This window comes from Protopterus annectens, chromosome 16.part0, assembly GCF_019279795.1.
Source record: "Protopterus annectens isolate FY-2018-M chromosome 16.part0, PAN1.0, whole genome shotgun sequence".
NCBI lineage: Eukaryota > Metazoa > Chordata > Ceratodontiformes > Protopteridae > Protopterus > Protopterus annectens.
In genome coordinates this window covers 374,892,018-374,913,939 of record NC_056750.1, presented here as the reverse complement: position 1 = coordinate 374,913,939, position 21,922 = coordinate 374,892,018, and the positions used below count along the sequence as shown (strand labels likewise).

The window sequence follows — 21,922 nt, the reverse complement described above, 5'->3', positions numbered from 1 at the left end:
ACCACAAAACGTGGGAATCAACAATAAACAGTGACCAAACACACACGCACTAAAGAAGCAAGCCAAGAACCTCAAAACAACCCGGTTATGACCACAAAGAAGGGAACAGCCCAAACCTCTAAGTTAAACGGTTTAGACCGTACACAAATACAAGGCAATAGGAGAAGGCCTAGGCCCTCTAACTGAAACAGGCCTAGCCCAAGGGAACAGTCAGCGGGATACCACACAAACAATCACACAAACACAATCCCAATAACACTAGACAATAGCTATGAAAACAGCTTTTGATTATGAACCCAAAAACTTTTCTTGAAGACAAGAAAAAAAGGTACTTAGCCACAGCCAAGCGAGACCACGTCTGAGCTACGGAGTGGCAAACGAGATCTGGGGATATGGAGCAGTGCACCATGGGATACCTGCTTAGCCAAGCCAATAAAAGACTTCGAGCTATTAAAGTCAGCCGAGTCGGAGCCGATATTCGGCTCCAAACCCACGGGTAAGAATGTAGGAGAGATAGGACTACATAACATCTGATGTTAAATCAAATCAAATGCAATGTTTTCCATATTTTTTCACTTCAATTCAAAATTACTTTTAAAAATAGGGCAATTTTTTGGTGCATTGTTTTAAGCTCAATTATCATTGCACATATTGTTTTCTTTACTGTAAGTCACTGATTTTTCTTTTACTTTTATAATACATAACAGCACACATGATTGGATTGTATTTTTTTAAATAAATGAATATGCAAATAATTCTTTCTCTTTTGCTTGGGGCGGGTGGTGACACGCCAGCAGAGTCAAGATAGGCATTTTCTGAATTTCTGACACACCGAACCCAAAAGGTTTGCCATCACTGCTCTAATTCTATAGTAGTACACCTCAGAAATTCTTTTACTTTTCCTACAGTCACTGGTAACTGTGATTTTGCAAAGGAATCTCTTGTTCTTTTTTCATTTATTCATGCTTCTCTGACTATATGCACTATTGAGCAATGTTTGCCATGTGTAATTCCTTGACAGATTTGTACAGCAATTTTGGATCATACTACTGTAGATAACATAATTTGTGGCCTCAATGGTACTTGTTTTTTGAGTTAAGTTCTGTAGTGGTATGTGATCTGTTTCCATCTGAACTTATTTTTTGGCCTGGCACCTACTTGCAACACCACTGGCTTATTCATGTCATACTACTTTAATATCATGGCATCTGTAACTAGCTTTTCAAATGTTTCCTATTAATTGTTCCACTCCCAGGCTACATCTTGCTTTAATAGCTTCATCAGAGGCTTAGTTATATCAGACATGTCAGCTACAGACTTTACAAGATAATGCAACATTCCTAGAAATCTCTGTAATATTTGCTTGTCTTCTGGCTTTGGTATTTGTATGTATGCTTAGCTTTTTCTGGATCATTACTCTAATCATCTTTCTTAGAATATAAATCACATATTTCAAATGCGTCATGCTTATTTTTCATTTGCTTAAGGCTAACTTGAAATTACATAGTCTTAGTCTATTCAATATCTATTCAATCTCATGCTGTGCACTTCTTGTGCTGGAGTTCCTCATTAACAGATCATTAATTATGTTTACAACACTTTTCATGTCTTCAGTCCCCTGAGAAACAGCTGTTTAGAGCACTGTTGGTGCTTGTGTAGTCTAAGAAAACTATGCCTTCCTGGTGGTGTACGACATACATATATATATATATATATATATATATATATATATATATATATATATATATATATATATATGTATGTATATATATATATGTGTATATATATATATATATATATATATATATATATTTATATATATAAAAGTTGGAGCTTTGATTGTCTATAGCCTTATATTCTAGAAATCCTCTTGCACGGAGAAAAAAACATAATTACCACTCTTGAGACTGTTCAATTGTAAGCAAACTGTAATATTCCACTTTAATGATGCTATTTATGTCTTAAAAAAAACTACAAGAGTGGTCATACAATTCACCAGTTCTATTGCTGTCTCCTATTGCTCTTTAGTAACATCTAATCTCTCTAGTCTCTTAATCTCATGTTCTGCTTTACTTCTGAGTGTTACATGCTCTCTTCTGAGAGCAAACATCACTGGCACTTCATTGAGTCTTAAGTGATATTCTCTTCACAAGCTACCTAAGCCTTTAAATTCATTGGTATAGTCATGAATAGCATCATTACAACTCTTTACTGTATCTTAAATGTTTCTGGGCGGTGATACTGATTTGCTGAACATGCAGTCTTTGCTTTCACCATGTAGATTTGTTTTACCATTTTTAACTTCTCACAAACAACACAACCCCAGTTATCAAAACAATTTGCTTCTTTATGAGCAATTATTCAAAATAAATTCCTCAGTTCTGCATGTCATATTTCATACAGACACACCAACAATTTTTGACCTAATGATATCACCTAGTAGCCGAAACAGGTCAGCAATCTACACGCAGTTCTCTCTTCACAGCCATCTAGGCCTACATTTTTAAAAGTAAAACATGTTTCATTCTGCACCTGTATCTAGTTTAAATTCCACACCCTCCATTAATTACTTTTTACTTACTTTTACTTTAATTTTATAATGAGGCAGGTGGGATGGTCTAATAGTACCTTTTCTGCCATAAAACAGAATACAGAGTGACAAAAACAATTACTGACTACTGCTAAATTAAAGATTATATGAATATTAGTAATTTACAATCAAATGAAAACATGTATTTAGTACATGCAAACAGCACTTGAACAATCAAGTTTAAATATTTAACAATAATATACATGTTCAAGTATGTTCAGGGTTTACCTCAATCAAAAAATAAAAGCGTCAGTAAACTTGATAGCACAGACTTAAAAGTTATACTGCATATTTCAAACCTGAAAAATATAATATAGGTTTGTTGGACTACTACCTTATTATGTTGACTGAGGTTGAATGAGAATGTATAGACTATACTACTGTGGATCAAGAGATAATCATAATATAGCTATAACACTACTGCAAGATGATTTGGGATTATTTTTCCAGCAGTCAAATTACATTTATGTTTCAGCATCTTAGATGTGATTTTCTTATTTCTGTTTGACAACATGCTCAGTCCATATCTGTTCAACGACATGCACCTTCTTTTGAACACAATATTTCTTAACACAACTTTGGGAAATTTCCTACCACAGATTCTGCTGGACTGATTAAAAAGTGGACAATGCCTTTTCTTATGCTTATAGCCCCACCTACTTTAAACCACAATTATAATGATGTGACCAGCCAATACTCCATTTTAGACTACAATCCTCATATTGATATCATTTTCATACCCAATTTTATAACCTATCCTTCATTTCTCATTTTTGCTTTATTTGACTCACATTTTATTTAACTCACAGTCATTTTCCCAGTTAATTCTCTTACCTATATAATAGTAATTTATCATACTTTGTACATGCCTGCAGCTTTTGATAGCATCATCTCTGTTTCTCTTAAAAAAAATCTGTCCATTGTCCCCATTATCAAACTATGCAGTTTACCATGCTCACAGGCTTCATAATATTTGACTTAGTAAATATGGATCTGTGATTTATGTAGGCTATTATGCTGTTGAGAGTAAGGAAATACCAAATAAATAAATTCTGTCTGAGATAGCAATTACTCTCGGTTTTGTTTTCTCTAAGTTCTGTCATTTGTTTTTTCATCAAAGAAAGTAAGAGTTATTTTCTTTGCATCCAAACAGCAGCTTTTCACTATCAGCTGCCAGAAATCACTCCTACTTCTCCATATCCCTAGCTCATCAGTACCTCCTGGATCTGAGTACACCTATGGGGAGGGAAGAGCAAGAGTACAGCAGTACTACATTAACACTATCACTTGCCTAGCACTGCCAGCAGAATGAGAAGAGGAACTGGAATGTGCAGTTGTGGGAATGGCACCTCCAGCAATACCTAGCTGCCAGCCTGGCTTTTTGCTAATCCCTAACTCCCTGACAGCCTTTCTTTGAGCTCCCATCTCTGCCAGAACTTGTACAGGGACAACTGGCATATTCACACTCAGGCACAATAGGCACCCACATCCTCCTTACCTCACTGTGGTGTACCCAGACCATTAAATGAACTTGAGTCACCTGGGCTACAGCCAGAACTTTTTTATTTATTTGTTTATTCAATGTGGTAAACAGGGTAGAGCACCGACCCAAATGGATTTATTTCAATATCAGCCCGGACAAATATAAATGATGGTAGACAAGCAAGTTTGCAAGAGGTATTATGAATACAAATAAAATGTGTGAAGATAGCAATGTATCAACAACAGCAATAATAACAATAAAGTACACAGTATAAGTGACAATAGGAAGGAATGGTTAGATGAAGGAGGGAAGAAGAAGAAGAGAGTGAAATAGTGATAGGAAGAGCACAAAGTGTAAAAGACAGCAAAAGCAAGGAACATGTATACAGAAATTAACTATGTAGAATATTTATGATGAAGAGTTATCAAACATTAGGGTAGGGAAATAATATGAGGAAGACAAAGGTGTGTAACTGGTGAAAGGGAGAAGAGAGGATTAGGTGATGTGTGCAGGGAAGAAAGCATTTGCAAACTGATTCAGACTTGAGATGATCTTTCACCTGGGCCCAAAAAGAGGGGTACAAGGTGAGGTCTTTAAGATTAGTAGGGAGGGATTCTCATAATGTGCGGCCTACAATAGAGAAGGCACATTTAGTGCACTGACGTTTGGTTTTAGGACACTGAAGAAATGGGCCAGAGTGGTGAAGACTTCGAGAGGGGATCATTTGAATAGGTTGGAGGCAAGGAAAGTACAGGGGGTTTCTTTGAGGAGCTTGTAGACTTGATCCCACTATGACACCAAAAAGATTCTAAAGAAAGTAAGATAATTAAATACCTTTTGACTTCTTCCTGGCAACATTAAAATACAACACACTACACATCAGATTTTTCAACTAACCAACTTGCAGTGAGGATTATATCAAATTTCTGATTCAAAACCAGAATTTAGCCAAATGTTATTTTTTTAATAATTGGTTTTGGTTCCCCTCCATAGCCGCCTGTCATCTGCCTTTTTTGATCATCATGTCTACATGTCACCTGTCTGACTTGGGGCCCAATGAACAGGAAAATCCCTAATATAAGCAGTCAGGAGAAGCATGTACCGAGGAGAGTATGGTATGCTGCTACTCTAACAGCTGTGCATGACTTTTTTAATGTCCTCCCCATTGTCCAATTCAAATCTCAATGTGCATTACTTATGTTAATGCCTCTGAACTAGCACACTGGTCTTCCCTAGTTTCTGCTAGTCCTTAGATGTAAACTTCACCCCTCCTTCTCAGAACAGATGAACTGGCAAAAATATTACACTGCCCTATCTCCTTGAATGACTCCACTAGGAATGGGCTTGTTACTGGAATCTTTGTCACCTGGGTCATAGTCACGGCTCCACCCTTCATGCCACATAGCTGGCTCCAAATATCATTCTAATGAAATAATATGTGGTGTTACAGCTGAAACACATTTCTACTATGAATGATATTTCTGTATAATCCCAACACACAGAGTCCACGATATATATATTTTTTTCAGTTCTGGCAGACATTTCACTACTGTCTGGCATTACATCATGTCAAAAGGCTAAACAGATAACACACCGAGACAGGACATGTGATGTAACCTCTATGAGATCACATTCCGAGATGATTTTTCTAGATCTTGTACACCACGTCATGGTAATCATTCTACCTAGCTCATTAGTATTAAGGATACCTTATGCCATTCCCCCAGCTGCAGCAGGCATGCTTTATATATAGGTTGTATTCACATGTTTGCAACATGAAAAATACAGCACCTTTCATTCAATGATCATTTGTTCATTAATGGATATTAACCATTAACTCTTATTTTACAGAATGCCACTAAAACACGTTCCCTCAGTCTGGAACCTAATACTATTATCAAAATAATAGCTGCTGTTTAATACTTCAGAATGAAAATATCAAGGTTCAAATCTTACAATAGGCCACAGACCTAAGCAAAGATCATTGCAGGTCTTCTTTCACAAGGACAGTGTCCAAATATACACTACTGTCATTCCATAGGGCTAATTATGTTTTAAACACCTCTACACTATCTGCCTAATTTCCACTGGTACAGAATTCAATCTTCATGTACCTCTTATCTGAAAAACATCTCTTAGCTATTTTGCATTTTACCTATGATCATCAAATTGATAATTTCTTGTACCCTTATCGTGTTGAAAAATAATTGGCAACAAACATTCAATTTCTTTATCTTTCAAACCTATAAGCACCCAAATTAAGTCTGCTCTCACATGACAATAAATTATAGAAATAATTTCCTATGTCTCTCTTTGTACATTAAGTTAGATACTCTAACATTTTTAGTAAAACATTTCATAGGTTCATAGATTATTACTAGGCTAACTGCCCTTGTGGATCATTTTAAGCCTAGCCAAACTACGCCATGTGAGAATCAAACCCTGCACCTTGTGTTTGCAAGGTAAACACCTTAACCATTATGCCAACCTCCCACCCCACTTTTTGTAACTTATTAACATCAACAGTGAAATACATAAAAAATTGTACAATATTCCATGAAAGGTCTTATAATAGCTTTGTAAATATAGTTAGCATTGCCAAGGTGCTTCTTGAATATACTCTTCTTAATAGCATTCTAATCACATAGCAGGTTTTCCTCAAAATCTATTTACCTGATCCTCAAAACTAAAACTGCAATCAATTATACTACTTCCATTCTTCAATAACTGACCTATTTATACAAGGATCTTACATTATGTTTTTCTAGATAAGTGATTTTGCATTTAGTTTCATAGAAGCAAACTTCATTTAATTCTGCCCATACAACAGTGCAATCTAAATATTTTTTGAATTTCAAATTAGTGCACAATGCTGAGAAAAAAAGTATGTCACTTCTGCTGTACTCAGTGCTTTGCAGTACTTCTGCCACCATTTCCTAATGTATGATCAAATTTGGGCTTTGACTATAATCCATAATCAAGAAATCATACAAGTGAATACAAAGCAACAAAACATTCAACCGGCTATTAACAGCAATGTAAATGGCCCTAGTAACTCCAAAATAAGTAAGACATCTGTTCAGTCATATGACAATTGAAATCAACTACATGTACAGAATTGAATAATAGTGACATTCCAATGACACTAGCAGTGTGTCAGTGGCACAAAAGGCAGCACACTTGCCTTTGGTGCAGAAGGCGGTGGGTTCTATTCCCATACCAGGTAGATTGATTGCTGACAATGTACTTTAACATAAGGGGGGGTGCTTCACTCCTGACTGTGCCATCCTTCACTTGAGACATTAAACAGAAGCCCCATCTGCTTGAGTTTGTGGTAAATCAGGTAGATGTAAAAGATCCCACAGCACCTATCAAAGCAAGTAGGGAAAGTTCCCCTATATCCTGGATAATGTCTCCTAGTAGTACAAATACCATTCAGGCCTCCCAAAAAAGAGGCTACAAGCCTAGTGTGATTAATCAGGTCAACAAAGGATAAAAATAAATAAAACAAAATGTGTCATGCATTTATTTTTGTTAATTCAAAATGCAAAGTTAAGCAGAAATAGTTTGCTTTGAAAGAAAAGAAAGCATGCTTGCACAAATGTCTGCATTGTGGACCCTTCCAAACGTGTAACAATCAGAACAAACTGAAACAGTCTAGAATACTGACATACAATTCACAAAAAATCAACAGGTGCAAAAAAAAAAAAAAAAAAAAAATAGCACAGGACTGGGATCGGGGTCTGAGTACTGCTCTGCAAAGAGACTGAATAAAAGATTTCCTGTGCTGTTTGCTGATAACATAAGCATAAATCATCAAATAAAACACCACCACTTAAAAAACTACAAGGACACCCTAGTGTCTTTTACATTAAACAACATTGCTGGATCTAAAATAGACATATCATACAATTACAAAACCTTACTCCTGTATAAAACTTTATATTAAGCCTGCTGTGTCATATTGTTACTGTTTCTATGCCCTTAATATAAAATAAGCCTCCCATCATCAAAATGTATGTAATAACTGGTTATGAATCAATTCTCTAACACTGTAAAGTAAGGCAAAGCTACAAATGTTCTTGCAGTTGCCTAATTATTTGTTATAGTATTATATTAATTCTAATGTAACCACATGAGCTGTGTCTGAAAATACTCAGTTTGATCAATGCACTACCCAGGTAAACAACATTAAATAATAAAATTAAAAAAAAAAAAAAAATATATATATATATATATATATATATATATATATATATATATGCATAAGCACTGCCGCCTTCTATACTGAACAAAGCACTGAATCACTCCCATATGGAAGAAACACACATACACACACACATACATATATATATATATATATATATATACACACACACACACATATATATATATATATATATATATATATATATATAGCTATATCTGTTTATCTATATATGTCAACAAGGCACCACATCAATATGCCAGTGCCCAGCCTTATGATACATGCAAGGGAAACATTCCAAGTTACTAGTGGTCTAGGACAGCAGGCCATAACTATTTTAAGAATATCTTCAGTGGCCAGCAAAGAAAACAAACTTACAGGCAAGCACAGTCCCTTGATGATGTCTGCCACTCAGTTTCAGTGTCCTATGCTCAAGCCAGATCTGCGGACACTGTTTTTAAGGAGTTTTGTATGTTCTACCTGTGGGATACCTAACAAATAATCGAACTGGCAAACTGTCGAATGTCATAAGGTTGAAACCACACCACCAACAATTCAGTCCTTCAAAAACAAACTCAAAACAAAGACAACACCTGCATACACCACAAAAACTGCTTTTGCAGAGGGGAAATCCCCCCTACCCGCACTGCTCACACCCCCTGCTGATTATATATACCACCTCTGAGACTGCAATATGTTGGGGAAAGGGCCAAATTTCCTGATCCCTACTGTAACCCGATCTCAGTCAGAATGTTTCGACTGACTGAATTGTGGATGATATGGGTTCGACCATATGACGTTCAACAATTTGTCCATTCGATTATTTGATAGGTACCCCTGCCTCTGTCTACATGAGTTTCATCTGAGAAATCTGATTACGTTCTGTCTCTCAAAGTCATGGCAGCTGATTGCCTACACTGTTTCATATACATGTTGGATTTACTCTTGCCCATGCTGCCCAGGTCGGAGCTAAAAGCTTTTCTATTTCCTCCTGGCACCAGTATTTTCACTAATCCACTTGTTATGAGAGCTCATCTAAAACTTCCACTTCCAATAATTCACGTTAGGACTTTTAGATACATACTTAAAATTACACTGAGTTTCATGAAAAACCAATACATTTTAGATAACTTCACCCTCTTGCAAAGTCTAAATAACTTTCTTTGATTTTAAGACATCATTTAACTTCCTTATTTATCCAAGGACAAAAATGCAGGTTTAATTAATATTACAGCATGAGAAAACATTAACATCTACAGAGTTCATGATAGAAAAACAAGATAATTAACTGCACAAAGTGTACTAAATGTACTAAGTTTACTATCAACAGTACAAGCATCACTGCAAGAGTGAGCAAGCCTGCTTTCTGCTCAGTGAAGCAAGTGAGCTACAAATTTTACCATCAGATATACTAGACATGTCAAGGAACCAAACAGCCAGCAATGATCACTGAAGCAATGAGCATGATTATCTCACTTTTGGACATGGGGTGTTGGTATAATCATTACGGTGTTTACCCCAGAGACACAAGGTACACAGTTTGATTCTCACCTTTGAAAGGCAAATCGGCTAAGCTTAAAGTGGCTCATTGGGACAGCCAGCCAAGTACTGACCTATGAACATGCTGAGGAAGCAAACGGTCAGCACTGCTAACTGAAACTGCAAGCATGGCTGTTCTTCCATATCGCACACACACACCTATGGCTGCACCTGTCATATCCCCTGCTAATTATATATACCAAATCCGAGATTGAGCAAGAGTGAGATAAAAGCAGATTCCCATTCCCTGCTGCTCCGCAACCTCCCACAAACTAATACCAGCAGAAACGATCATATGATCACTTCTGCCAGGATTACAGATGTTTGATATTACCAACGTTTAACCAAATGCAATGTTCCCATGTGTGCGTATGTTTATTAATGTGTGCTAATCCTACCACACACTATAATGTCTGCGTGTGCATGCATGTATATATATTATACACATACAGCTAGATATATTTATACATACATACATATATGAGTATCAAAATAAGGCCAGAAGCATATTAATGAAAATAAAATAAGAGCATGAAGCAAACAATCCACTCTACACTTTTACTGATAAGTGCTTTTGTCCATAAAGCATCAGCAAAGGACTTCTTCAGACAAAGAGTTAAAGCCAAGCAATTCCATAAAGTAACAGTTCTTCAACCTAGCATTACGGAGCAGTCGGACTACCCTTGTTTCTCCTGCCAACCTTGTTGACTTAGGTCTCCTGAGTCAGTGTAGCAATTACCTCATGTACACTGACAACCCTCTATTAATAACTTGCTGTAGTACAGAGTGCGAGAGATGTATTTACACCAAGAATCTTGAATCCCTGCTCTCTCGCACTTGAAACAGTAACAGTGAAGAGGTTGCCAACCCGCTCACCTCTACTCATACACACAGTACACATGAAACACAAAAATCAACACAGGCGGAAGTTCTCTCAAAAAACTTACTGAAACACCAGAAACCTCCAAAATCACAAGACTACTACAACTAACACAGTTCCCATAGCACCCCATGACACACAGTAACACCACTGTCTCACCTACCAAGCCCATAAGGCGTAACACTAAAAAAAAACGTTTTCTTGTCACTGGAGACTCCATAGAGAGGCACAGAGATGTCCCACTCACCAGATTGGACAAGGATAAATCATGGTCAGCTGCCTGTCCGGTGCCAGGATTCATCAGATCACACATGCACTCAGGTCTCTCAGCAACACGTACCATTATGACTCCATCATAGTTCATTGTTGGAATGAATGACCTGAGATGTACTTCACTGGATTATATGAAAAAAGACATGACTGAGCTCTTTGAGTACGTGTCCCAGGCAGGTATGTCCCTAGCCTTGAGCAGCATACTACCTTCACCTAGAATGATGCCACAGTATAAAGAAAAATTATTGACTTCAATAATTGGCTTAGTTTTTGGTGTCATTCAAAGGAGATCCAGTTTCTGTCAGTCTGGGAAGTCATGATCGACAAATCTCATTGCTTTGCCAGAGATGGTTTGCATCTGGCACCACTAGGCTTTCAGCTGCTGGCAAAGGCTCTTGCCACTCTCAATGCTGCCTTTTTGGGCAAGATCTCGAACACAAACTTGCCTAAGTGAAATTTGCCAATCATAACAAAATAAGGGTTATGCTGCTAAAAGCTAGGAGCTTAAACCAAAAACTGCACACCCTGGAAGCATTTCTATCATTGGAAGATGTAGATGTCTGTGCAATCACAGAAACCTGGTTCAAGACTTCAGACAGTGCCCCGGCCTTGCAAAGCTACAATGCCTTCCACAGCTTCAGACCACAAAACAAACACGTGACAACCAAAGGAGGCTGTGTTTCTGTCTATATTACAGATAAATTCACCTTACATCTAGTTAGACTGGACAACTCCATGAAGTTACTCCAAGTTCAGGTAACTGTGGTTAAGGTCCCCATTCATGTTATAGTCAAGTTTTAGATCCCCCTCCATGGGTCATGAAGCTCATGAAACCTACTTGACCAAACTGGAGTCAATCCAAATCTTCCCAAACATTCTGGTTATGGGGGATTTCAATTATCCCACCATCACCTGGGAAACCTACTCTAGCCCTAACTCACTAGTGCAAAAGTTCCTTGACTTTGTTCATACCCCGACAACAGGAACAAACATACTAGATCTGGTCCTCACTAACATGACAAACAGATGTACTGCCGCAACTGTTGGACCCTCATTAGTTAAATCTGACCACAAATTAGTCACCTTCAAGCTGGCACTAACACCATAACTCACAAAGGGTGAAGTCAGACTAAAAAGCTTCTCCAAGGCAAACTATACCTTGCTAGGTGAAGGTATAAATGCATTCCAAGCCCCAGCCCAGCTGGAAGTGGTAACTACAGCAAAGCTTACACTAAAGCCCTGTACAATCACTTGCATAAGTGAACAGACTCGGCTGTACCAGAAAGAATCAAAGTCAGAGCCCTAAGTAAAAACAAGCTGCCAGGGTGGACTTCCAGCATCAAAAATCTTTACAACAAATGCAAACAGTTGCTGTCCAAGAAAACAAAGTTGAGGCCCCAACAATAGAAAAGCACCCTCCTCATCCTCAACAGGCAAATAAGACAACATTTCAAATCCTCTAAGGTCATTTATTATTTATTTTATTTATTTCTAGTTTGTTTTACCGGGATAGTCCATTGGGCCGAGAAGAGCCCATTTTCAATGGAGTCCCAGGGAGAAAAACTCCATAAAGACTTTATACAATATAAGACAAAACAGCTCCATAAAAACATTATACAATGCAAACAAAAATTTCCAGTTTACAGTAGAACTCTAAAGAAGAAAATTAATAAAAACATTAGTAATATTCACAAATACATTTGATTAAACAATGGAAATATAATAGTAGAGGCAAAGATTTTATCTGAGTTGTAGTAGGGTAGGAGATAAGGAAGAGTTAAGTGTGGAAGTAAGAAAGGAGGGTAAAGTAAGGCGTGGCAGTGTAAGAGTAGGGAGGTAGAGAGAAAGGTAGCTAAGAGGTGGTGTAGCTGCAGTATGATGAATGAGAAGAGAGAGTGAGGAAGAGAAATAAAATAGGGTATAGTGCAGAGGGGAGTTATGAAGGAAGAGATCAAGAAAGTTCCCAGAGGTATACAAGATGGAAATGAAGTAAGGTCTAGGGGAAAGTGAGGTATAATGCAGAGGGGAGTTATGTGGGATGAGAGCAGAAACATTCCCAGAGGGAAGACAGATGGGAATGAAGCGAGGTCTTAAAGGTAGTGTGGTTATGGATGGTGCAAATAAGAGGTGGCCGAGAGTTCCAAAGGCGTGCAAGAGAGAAGAATAGTAGAAAGTTGCCTGGTGGGCAAGCAGGCTTCTGCAGTTCAATAAGATTCTGGATATTGGATCTGAGGAGTCTGTGGGGTAGATACATTTTGAGAGAGGAGGCAAGGGAGGGGCAGAGAGAGGGATTGAAATTTGTGTGCATGAATGAATTGAATATAGATAAGCTGATTGGGCAGTTCTAACCAATTTAGTTTGTGTAGGGCATTGCAGTGGTGGGTGGAGGATTTGAACCCACTAGCAAACTTTGAAATTTTGTTGTAACAAGAAGAGAATTTTCTCTTTAAAGAAGATTGAAGATTAGTAAGAAGTGGAGCACCATATAAGAGGGAAGGGATGAGGTATGTTGTAGCGAGAACAAACTTAGTGGAGGGAGTGAGGCAGCGGTTGTGGTGGTAAAGCCTAGCAAGTTTCTGGTGGGTTTTCTTGACATTAGCAAGTAGGTGGGTGTCGAACTTAAATTGTTCGTCAATGAGGACACCTAGAAATATGGCATGGGATACCACCTCGAGAGAGGTATTGTTTAGGCTAATAATGGAGGATGAGTTCTTGTCTATAATGGTGTTTTTTGAGAGGGTAAATATCATGAGTTTTGGTTTTGATGCATTGAGTGCTAGGTGGTTATCTAACATCCAGCACTCTGTAGAAGAGAAGGCATCTTGGGTTAGCTTGCATCTTTGAGAAAAACTTAGCAAGCACAGCCAAGGATAACCATAACACCTTCTATAGCTATGTATGTAGCTTAAAAGGCAGGACCCATGCAAGTGCAGAACCAGTGACTAAAGGTATCACACGCATGGACCCCACAGAAAAGCAAACCTGCTAATAGACAGGTTTGATGAAAATTTCAATCCATTATCCCCTCTAAACGTATCACAAGCATGGCCCCAAACTCCCCACCCCCTCATCCTACATATCTGAAAGAGGAGGTCATTAAAGCCTTGTCCAAGGCAAAAAACACAGCCTCTATTGGACCAGATGGCATCCTAGGCTGTCTTCTAAATGGGCTAAAACATGAACTAGCATCAACAGTAAGCACCCTTTTCAATCATAGCCTTACCACAGGCTTTGTTCCTGTGGAATGGAGATCAGCAACAGCTGTTCCCCTCCACAAATGTGGCCTAGCAACACACCCAGGGAATTACAGAACCATAAGCCTGACCGGCCTCATCTGTAAGGCAATGGCCTGCATCATTATGGGCCTGATAAATAAAGACATAGGCAACCCCCAAACCCTGGATCCAACTCAATTCGACTTCGTCAAGGGCAGATCCTGCTTGTTAAATCTGGTGGATTTCTTTGAAAATGTGACCAGGGCCATTGACGAGGGCAAATCTGTGCATAAAGTGTAACTTCACTTGGTAAAGGCTTTTGACACAATCCCACATTCAGGCATTACCAATATCCTTAGCAAAATTAATGTAAATCCCTTTGTTGTAAGATGAGTTGCCAGCTGGCTCACAAACCAGACACACACCATCAAAGTGGGTGACTCCACATCAACCAGCAGACCTGTCACCAGTGAAGTGCCACAAGGGTCACTGCTGGACCCCCTACTGCTTGGTATATACTTCTCAGAAGTTCAGGCCAAAACTAAAGGGTTGTGCTGACAAAGTTTGTGGATGAAAGTGTAATTACTGAATCCCCAAATTATGTCAGTATACTTTAAGAGGGTCTTACACAGACCAGTGACTGGTGTCTTAGTCACAGTCTCAAACTAAATGCAAAGAAACTCATAATCATTCCCTTCAGCACAAACAATGTCCCTTCACACTATCAAATCAACAACAATACCCAAGTACATATGAAGTGGTAAGGGATCTGGGATCACAAGTTGACTGCGACCTTAACTTTGACCACCATGTGATACTGTAGTAAGGAAGGCTTTCTACACAGCACACTTGATTAGTAAATACATCACCTTGAGAGCAAAGGAGGTTATAACCCCTCTATACTCGGCACTTATCTGACCCATTAATTAAGTATAACGCCCCATTCAGCATGTACTGTACTAAGCACCTGCAGCAACTGGAGAGACTTCAAAGGATTCTAAGAAAGAAGATCAAGGGACTACAGCGTGTGCCTTACACAGACCGACTAAAGTCCCTGTCACTATACTCTGTATCATACAGACATCTTAGAGGAGACTTCTGTCTGGCTTACAAAGCAATCCCAGACACAAACTTAATGAACTTGCTGCACATCCATAAATCAAACGGGACTAGAGCTACCTGTTCCAGGGACCTAAATACGACCTACGAACTTAAATAGGACATGTTGGAGGGACAGATTTGTCTCCAGTGACTGCCACATCTTTGGAATAGTCTACCAATTCATGTGAAACAGAGCAGCTCTATGACACTGTTCAAAAGGAGCCTGGATGAGTGGATGGGCCACCGTAAATTCTTGCCAGGTATAGCACTCACAACCCTCCTGGACATGGGCAGTCATTACTAAATGCAATCCTGGGTATTGACTAGTATATCTATGGTATTATATTGGGATGAAACAGCTAGGCTTGAAATGACCTCCAGGTCGATAGCCTAGTAAATTTTTATGATCCTATGAAATACACATATCTATTCAAACAAATAATTATGATATCATTAATTTAATTTGCTTCCTATAAAGCTGTCCCTCACCCTTAAGATTTCAAACATCTTTTTTTCTTGCCTTCAAACGTGGTTTAATGCTAATGACTTAATTTATGACCTGGGACAACATTGGCAGCCAAAGCCAACTTGATCTGCTAATGAACTTCATCTTCCAAAATTAAATCTATCCCCCCAACTGCCAAAAATGTTTAAAAAAATGACCCTTTTAAAAAGTATATTTACATGAGTGTCAGTACAAAGCATGACACTGTTCCTTCCCTCTAACAGAATAAAGATAGTCAAAATCTCTTTTCCTAAGCTGTCTTCCCAACATAAAAAGAAGAGTATGTTATGCAAAAAGTAACTATATCTAGTACTCAGATGCACAAAGTGGACTATCCACCTTAAATTTACACAGTTTACAACCTCAACATTTTTAACTACTTTTTGACCCCTGTAGCTTAATATTATGTTTCTTCGAAAATCTCCAGCAAATTTTTCAATTTGTGTCCCCTCTCATAATAAAACACTAGAACTATTCCTACCAACTTACTGATAACTGTGTTAATTTGTAAAATATTTCATTTGCTCACAGTACTGTCTAATGTATTTTGCATTCACACTAAATTCTATCTATGCTCGTCTCAATTTCTTCCTCCTTAATCAAAGCCCCCAGCTTCTTCCTCTTGAAATCAAACAGTTTTCTAACTATAGAGCATGTTCCTTTTAATACTATTTAAGCTGTATATCACTGTCCTTAGGAGGATACTCCCTCTATATGAACATTTGAAAAATCACTTCCATCTTGTAGCAAATCAGTCTCCCTAATGGTCAGCATGCTAACCCTAATGGCTTGATTAATGTTTAGCTTCATTTTCTTTCTGGGATGTCCACTATTGAAGTACACAAAACTATTTCAACAGTAGGCTTTCATGAATAACATAGTACCACAATTCCTGGTTAATCCTTAATTGTTTTCATATCCAAAAATGGAACATAACCCCCATATTTAGTGCACTTGAAGTACACACACATAAAAACATCAGCAGAATCATTAAAACATTTGACAAACACATCTCTTCTTTAGTACCCCTGTATATAAAAATATCAATAAAATGAACTCGTAGCACAATCTTACTATTATGTTCTAACAGAAATAAAAAGGTTTCTATACAGATCACTAAACTATTGGCAAAGGTATGTGCCATAACCTCTCTCATAACCACGCCAGCTATCTGTTGAAAAAAAAAAATTTTTAAACAAAGAGTGAGTGGGCCAGATTCAATAAAGCCTACATTAAGTGTACACTGAGTGCACTCAATATGTATGTAAGAACATTCTTACCATATTTTTGTGCTTTTTAGTCACTCAGAAAGATTACACTAAGTGTACATATAGTCTACACGTTGTGGTAACCTTTATAAATCCCTGTCAGTATTTAAAGCTGCATGAATATCAGCAGGAAAACCAATATTAGCAGGAAGAAGGTGTGAGTTATGTCTGTGTTGTCTGTGTACACTTAGTGTAGGCGTTACTGAATCCTGGGAACTATCCAAAATAACTGTCAAAAAATTAAATGCCAAATCCAATGTCTCATTATTTACCACATCTTTAACAAAGAATTAACATCTCTTATACCAATGTCTTGTGTTATCACTAAATATAAATATGTGATATCCAACCTAAAAACTTCCAATTCTTGTCAAAATATTTTAGTTTTAAAATAGAATCAAAAGGATATTTTATACAGGGGAGTACTGAATATAAGTGAGGTTTCACAATTGTTCAGCCACCACAGCTAGCGGTTAGATGCCTTAGCACTCAAACTTGTCTAAAATGTGGGGTTTACATATCTATGTACATTAAAAATAGATATACCACACATACCTGGAATAAAAGGGTTAGAAACACAGCAGAACGTAAACATTTCATTGGGTAATACCCCTTAATGTAACATTTCAGTTGAGTAAAATATATACTATCACATGCATTGTGAACATTAATCTTGTTAACTTTCACAGCATTATCACTTTCTAATAAATTCAACATACATTGCATATAACAGTCAGAATTCATCACTGACATTGTCCCATTCTTACACACTTCATAAATCTTCATGTTCTGTCAGGCATCAAATCATTCAACACTCTTCTTTCACTATTAGTCACATAAAAATTATTTAAATGGCAATGAAAATCATTTACTGTTTTCCTATTTATTTCAGATGTGCCTGCCAGACCATCCAATGAGAAGAGACATTCTGTTGATATACACACTACCTCATTCCTGGCAAAGGATTCCTGCTTACTTTATTTCTCCAGAATATGAAAAATCACTTTGTCCTGAATTGTGTCAGTTACAGTACAAAATTCACATACAAAATTAATCCTTACATAAATACACAGCACTTTGCAGGAAATGCTTCTTAACCAGTTTCCTCTCTTACCTCTAAATGCACAATCTTCTCTCCAGGGTTGAAACCGACCAATGGTTCTCTTCCTACAAAAATGTTTTCTGCAGGAGGAGATGAACCAAAGAATAAGCGATACACCTTAAAGAAATAAAAAAGAATGTTTTAAATTCATTTTTTATGCATTTAAAAACAGACAACATAAACTCTATGCATTCATTGATGATGTTAGATGGTGCAGAACCAATGACGTATATCAGAAATAAAGGCAGTAACAGTCTTAATCTGATTGTAACACAGACTTGCCTGTTCAAATACAACACTTTGTAGGAACTTTGCAAGAAGAAAATCAAAAGGTAATCTTCAACACAGTGGTTCATTATCACTTTTTAAAAAGCTAAAACTGCATTTTAATTGTTTAAAACCTATTTTTGGAAGAGGCTGTATTCTCTCTGTACCCCCATACAGTGTTTTGATCTAGTCCCCCCACCACCACCACATTTCTACATCTATTATCTCTGAGGCAGAAGGGGGCAACAAAAGACAATGATTCAAAATGTTGGGACTCCTGACTCTAGTCTTCAAAATGATGACAAACACTCAAATGTAAAAAATGACAGAATGATAAAATAAACAAGGTAAACCAAGAGACAGCTGATGCCATTTCTGTCTGAACTGAAAAGCTACACTGCCATTCACCAATAAGGGATTCTGATCCCCATCTCCACCTTCCTCATCCTCTCCTTAAGAATTCTGATCCCCCCCAACCATCTCCATCTTTCTTCTCATTACTATGATCACCCATTCAGTTTCCTCATCACCCTTCAGTAAGTTGTATCCTCCAGTCTGCCTTCTTCAGTCTCCCTTCAGTTGTTGACTACACAGCCATACTCCCAATCTCCCTTCAGTGATTCTGGTCATCCAAATAATTTTCTCTAGCGGCCTTTCACCGATACTGATGTCCCCCCAACCCAGAGTGACAGTAAGGCCAGTGTAGAGGGGGAGGCTGCTTTGAGCATCCAGTTATGGGTTGACAAACAGCCTGACAGTTTCTAAGCCGTCATTACAGTGATCAAAGCTGCTTAATGACAGTTTGTAAACTATGAAACTGTCTTCTACAAATGTATCAATGAGTCATTAGGCATAATAACAGTTTGCTACCTGTAAAATGTATTACAATTTAAGAGCAGTTATTACAGTAATCATGATCTGCTAATGACAGTTTATATGCTGTCAAACTGTTCTTTTCTTTCAAAGGTAGAAACAAGTTATAGATTCTTGCATAATAACTAATTCTGACCTTTACAAAATTGCAGGTTATAAGTTTTCATTGAGTGATATTGATTGCTTATGGACAACAGAGGAGTGGAGAAAATGGGTGTGCTGCCTAGCATACCAAACCCCATGTCTAAAGCTCTGTTCCAATCCAGTATTTCCCATCTTGCCTTCCAAGTTCCTGATGCCTCACACCACCTTCCTTGTCCTTCATTCAGCGTCTGCAATTAACCATCCTCCCAACCATCCTCCTTTCCTATCGTCCCTTCATTTACTCTGATTACCCACCCACATTCTCCATGCTCACTGGTCATTCTGATCACCATCTCCATCTTCCCTATCCCATTAGTGATTCTGAAAACCAACCCCACCTTCTCCATATCCAACCTTCCCCATCCTCTCCTCAGTGATTGCCAAAATGTGTCCCAAACTGGCTCTACTCCTTTCAATAACTGTAATGCTCAACAAAACTTCTTAATCTATCCTTCCTTCACCTACTTTGTTTCTCTGACTTATCTTGCCCAATTCCATCAGTGACTTTGATCATCGTGATCCCACCACCAGCATCTTCATCCCTCCCTCCATCACTAATATAAATCCTTACTCCATATTCCTTGCCTCTACAGTTTTTCCACCAATAATTCTGATTTCGTGTTCCATCTTTTTCAGCCTTCCTTCAGCGATTCCCTAAGTACAGTCCTTAATTCCCTGCACTCCCATGACTCTAAGTCCCAACTCTAATCTTCATCCTCTGTTCAGTTTTTATTTATTTTTATTTTACTTCATTTTACATTTGCTTACCAGGAAAGTCTGACTGGACAAGAAGTCCTTTCAGCAGAGGCCCAGGAAGAAAAGCTCCCCATTTTATAGTAATAGGAAAAGTAGTACATATATACAGTGTTACATGATACAGAGAATAGAAATAAGATTTAAGTAACCACAACAATTCAAACAATTTTTGCTTAGCATTTCCATACAATGTTATTGATTAAGACAGATTAGAAAAGATAAAGAATTTAGCTTAGAGCTTGAACACAGAAAAAAAAAAGACTTGACAAACATTAGATATTTAATTTTTAATTTCTGTAGCTGCCAGTAGTCAGTTTATAACTAACCAGGGTCAGTACAGGAACAGATCCATGAATTAAATAAGTGGGTTTGAGTATTTTTTTTATTTTGTATTGCTATTAGTTGATCATATATTTAGAGGCAAGGAATTCCAAATTGTGGCTATACAGTTTGAGTACAGGGAGTCACCGGTGCCCTTGTTAGATTTGGTTATGTTTAACAGTGATTTGTTGCTGGAACATAGTATGTAGATATTAGAGTTGGGATTTAGAGGGTTTTGAATGGTGGAATTAATTCAGGTTGGTTAACTGTTTGATGGGCCATGGCGAGCTGGTTGTATGTTAGTAGATTTAGTAGTTCTAGCCATGAGAGTTGTTTTAATGCCAAGTAATGGTGGGACTTGTAGTTAGAATCTGTGGCAAATTTCGCTGTTTTATTATAGCATGCTTACAATTTCCCTAGGTTGGATTTATTTAGGTTTGTGAAAATCAGTGAGTCATAGAGTAGAGAACAAGGTGGGTTATGGCAATGGTGGCCCTTGTAATTTTAGTTAGAAAGTGTTTATTGCTGTATGTGGTGCCTAGTTTTTTTTGTGTACTTTTTTATTGCTTGGGATATATGTATGTCAAATTTCAAGTTATGGACTATAGATACTCTGAGAAGTTTGGTTTGTAACACTGGTGAAATAATAGTATTATTTGTTGATGAAATATTGAATGGAGTGGGGGAGTCTGGGGCTTTAATGGGCTAGAAAAGCAGGAGCTTAGTTTTATTAGGGTTGAGTATAAGTTGAGCATTAGCTAGCTAAGATTCAACTGCAGTGAAGGACTGCTGTGTTATTTGCTGAAGTTGTTGAAGAGATGGATTTGTACAGATCAAAGCGGAATCATCTGCGTACTGGATAAGGGTGGCTCGTAGGGTGGTAGAATGAAGTTTGTTAGTAATTATAGTAAACAGAAGAGGACCCAGAATAGATACTTGAGGAATCACTAGTGTGATAGCTAAAACAGGTAAGATGTTTTGTTGCATTTTACTGCTTGTTGGAGACTAGTTAGATGGTCCTGGAACCACCCAAGTGTGGAATGGCTAAGATTAAGATTAGAAAGTGTATTTGAGAGTTTATTATGTGAGACTGTGATGAACACTTTAGATAGATCAAGAAAGAAAAGGGCATCTAGAGTTTGCCTTCATTATGATACTGGTTAATGATGTTTGTAAATCTGATAAGGGCATCATTAGTAATATGGTTAGGCCGAAATCCATGCTGAGTATTAGATAGAAGGTTATTAGATAATAGTCTAGAATTTATAAATGGATACACCTGTCAAGAATTTTGCATAGTGGAGACAGTATAGCTATAGACTTGTAGTTGGACATTTATGTTGAATTGCCACCTTTGTACAGTGGGATGATATGTGACATTTTCTAGATTGATGGGAC

The 21,922-nt window shown here is 37.6% G+C and overlaps 1 protein-coding gene across 1 annotated transcript in view; it reads right to left on the bottom strand.

Annotated features, from left to right (window-relative positions):
• ABCA2 (ATP binding cassette subfamily A member 2) overlaps nucleotides 1-21,922 on the bottom strand; it is a gene marked incomplete in the record, with an annotated part of 2,505,641 nt that overhangs the window by 1,590,877 nt on the left and 892,842 nt on the right. The window contains 1 exon segment of the mRNA XM_044058216.1: nucleotides 18,176-18,280. Within this exon segment, the coding sequence (XP_043914151.1) occupies nucleotides 18,176-18,280 (105 nt within the window).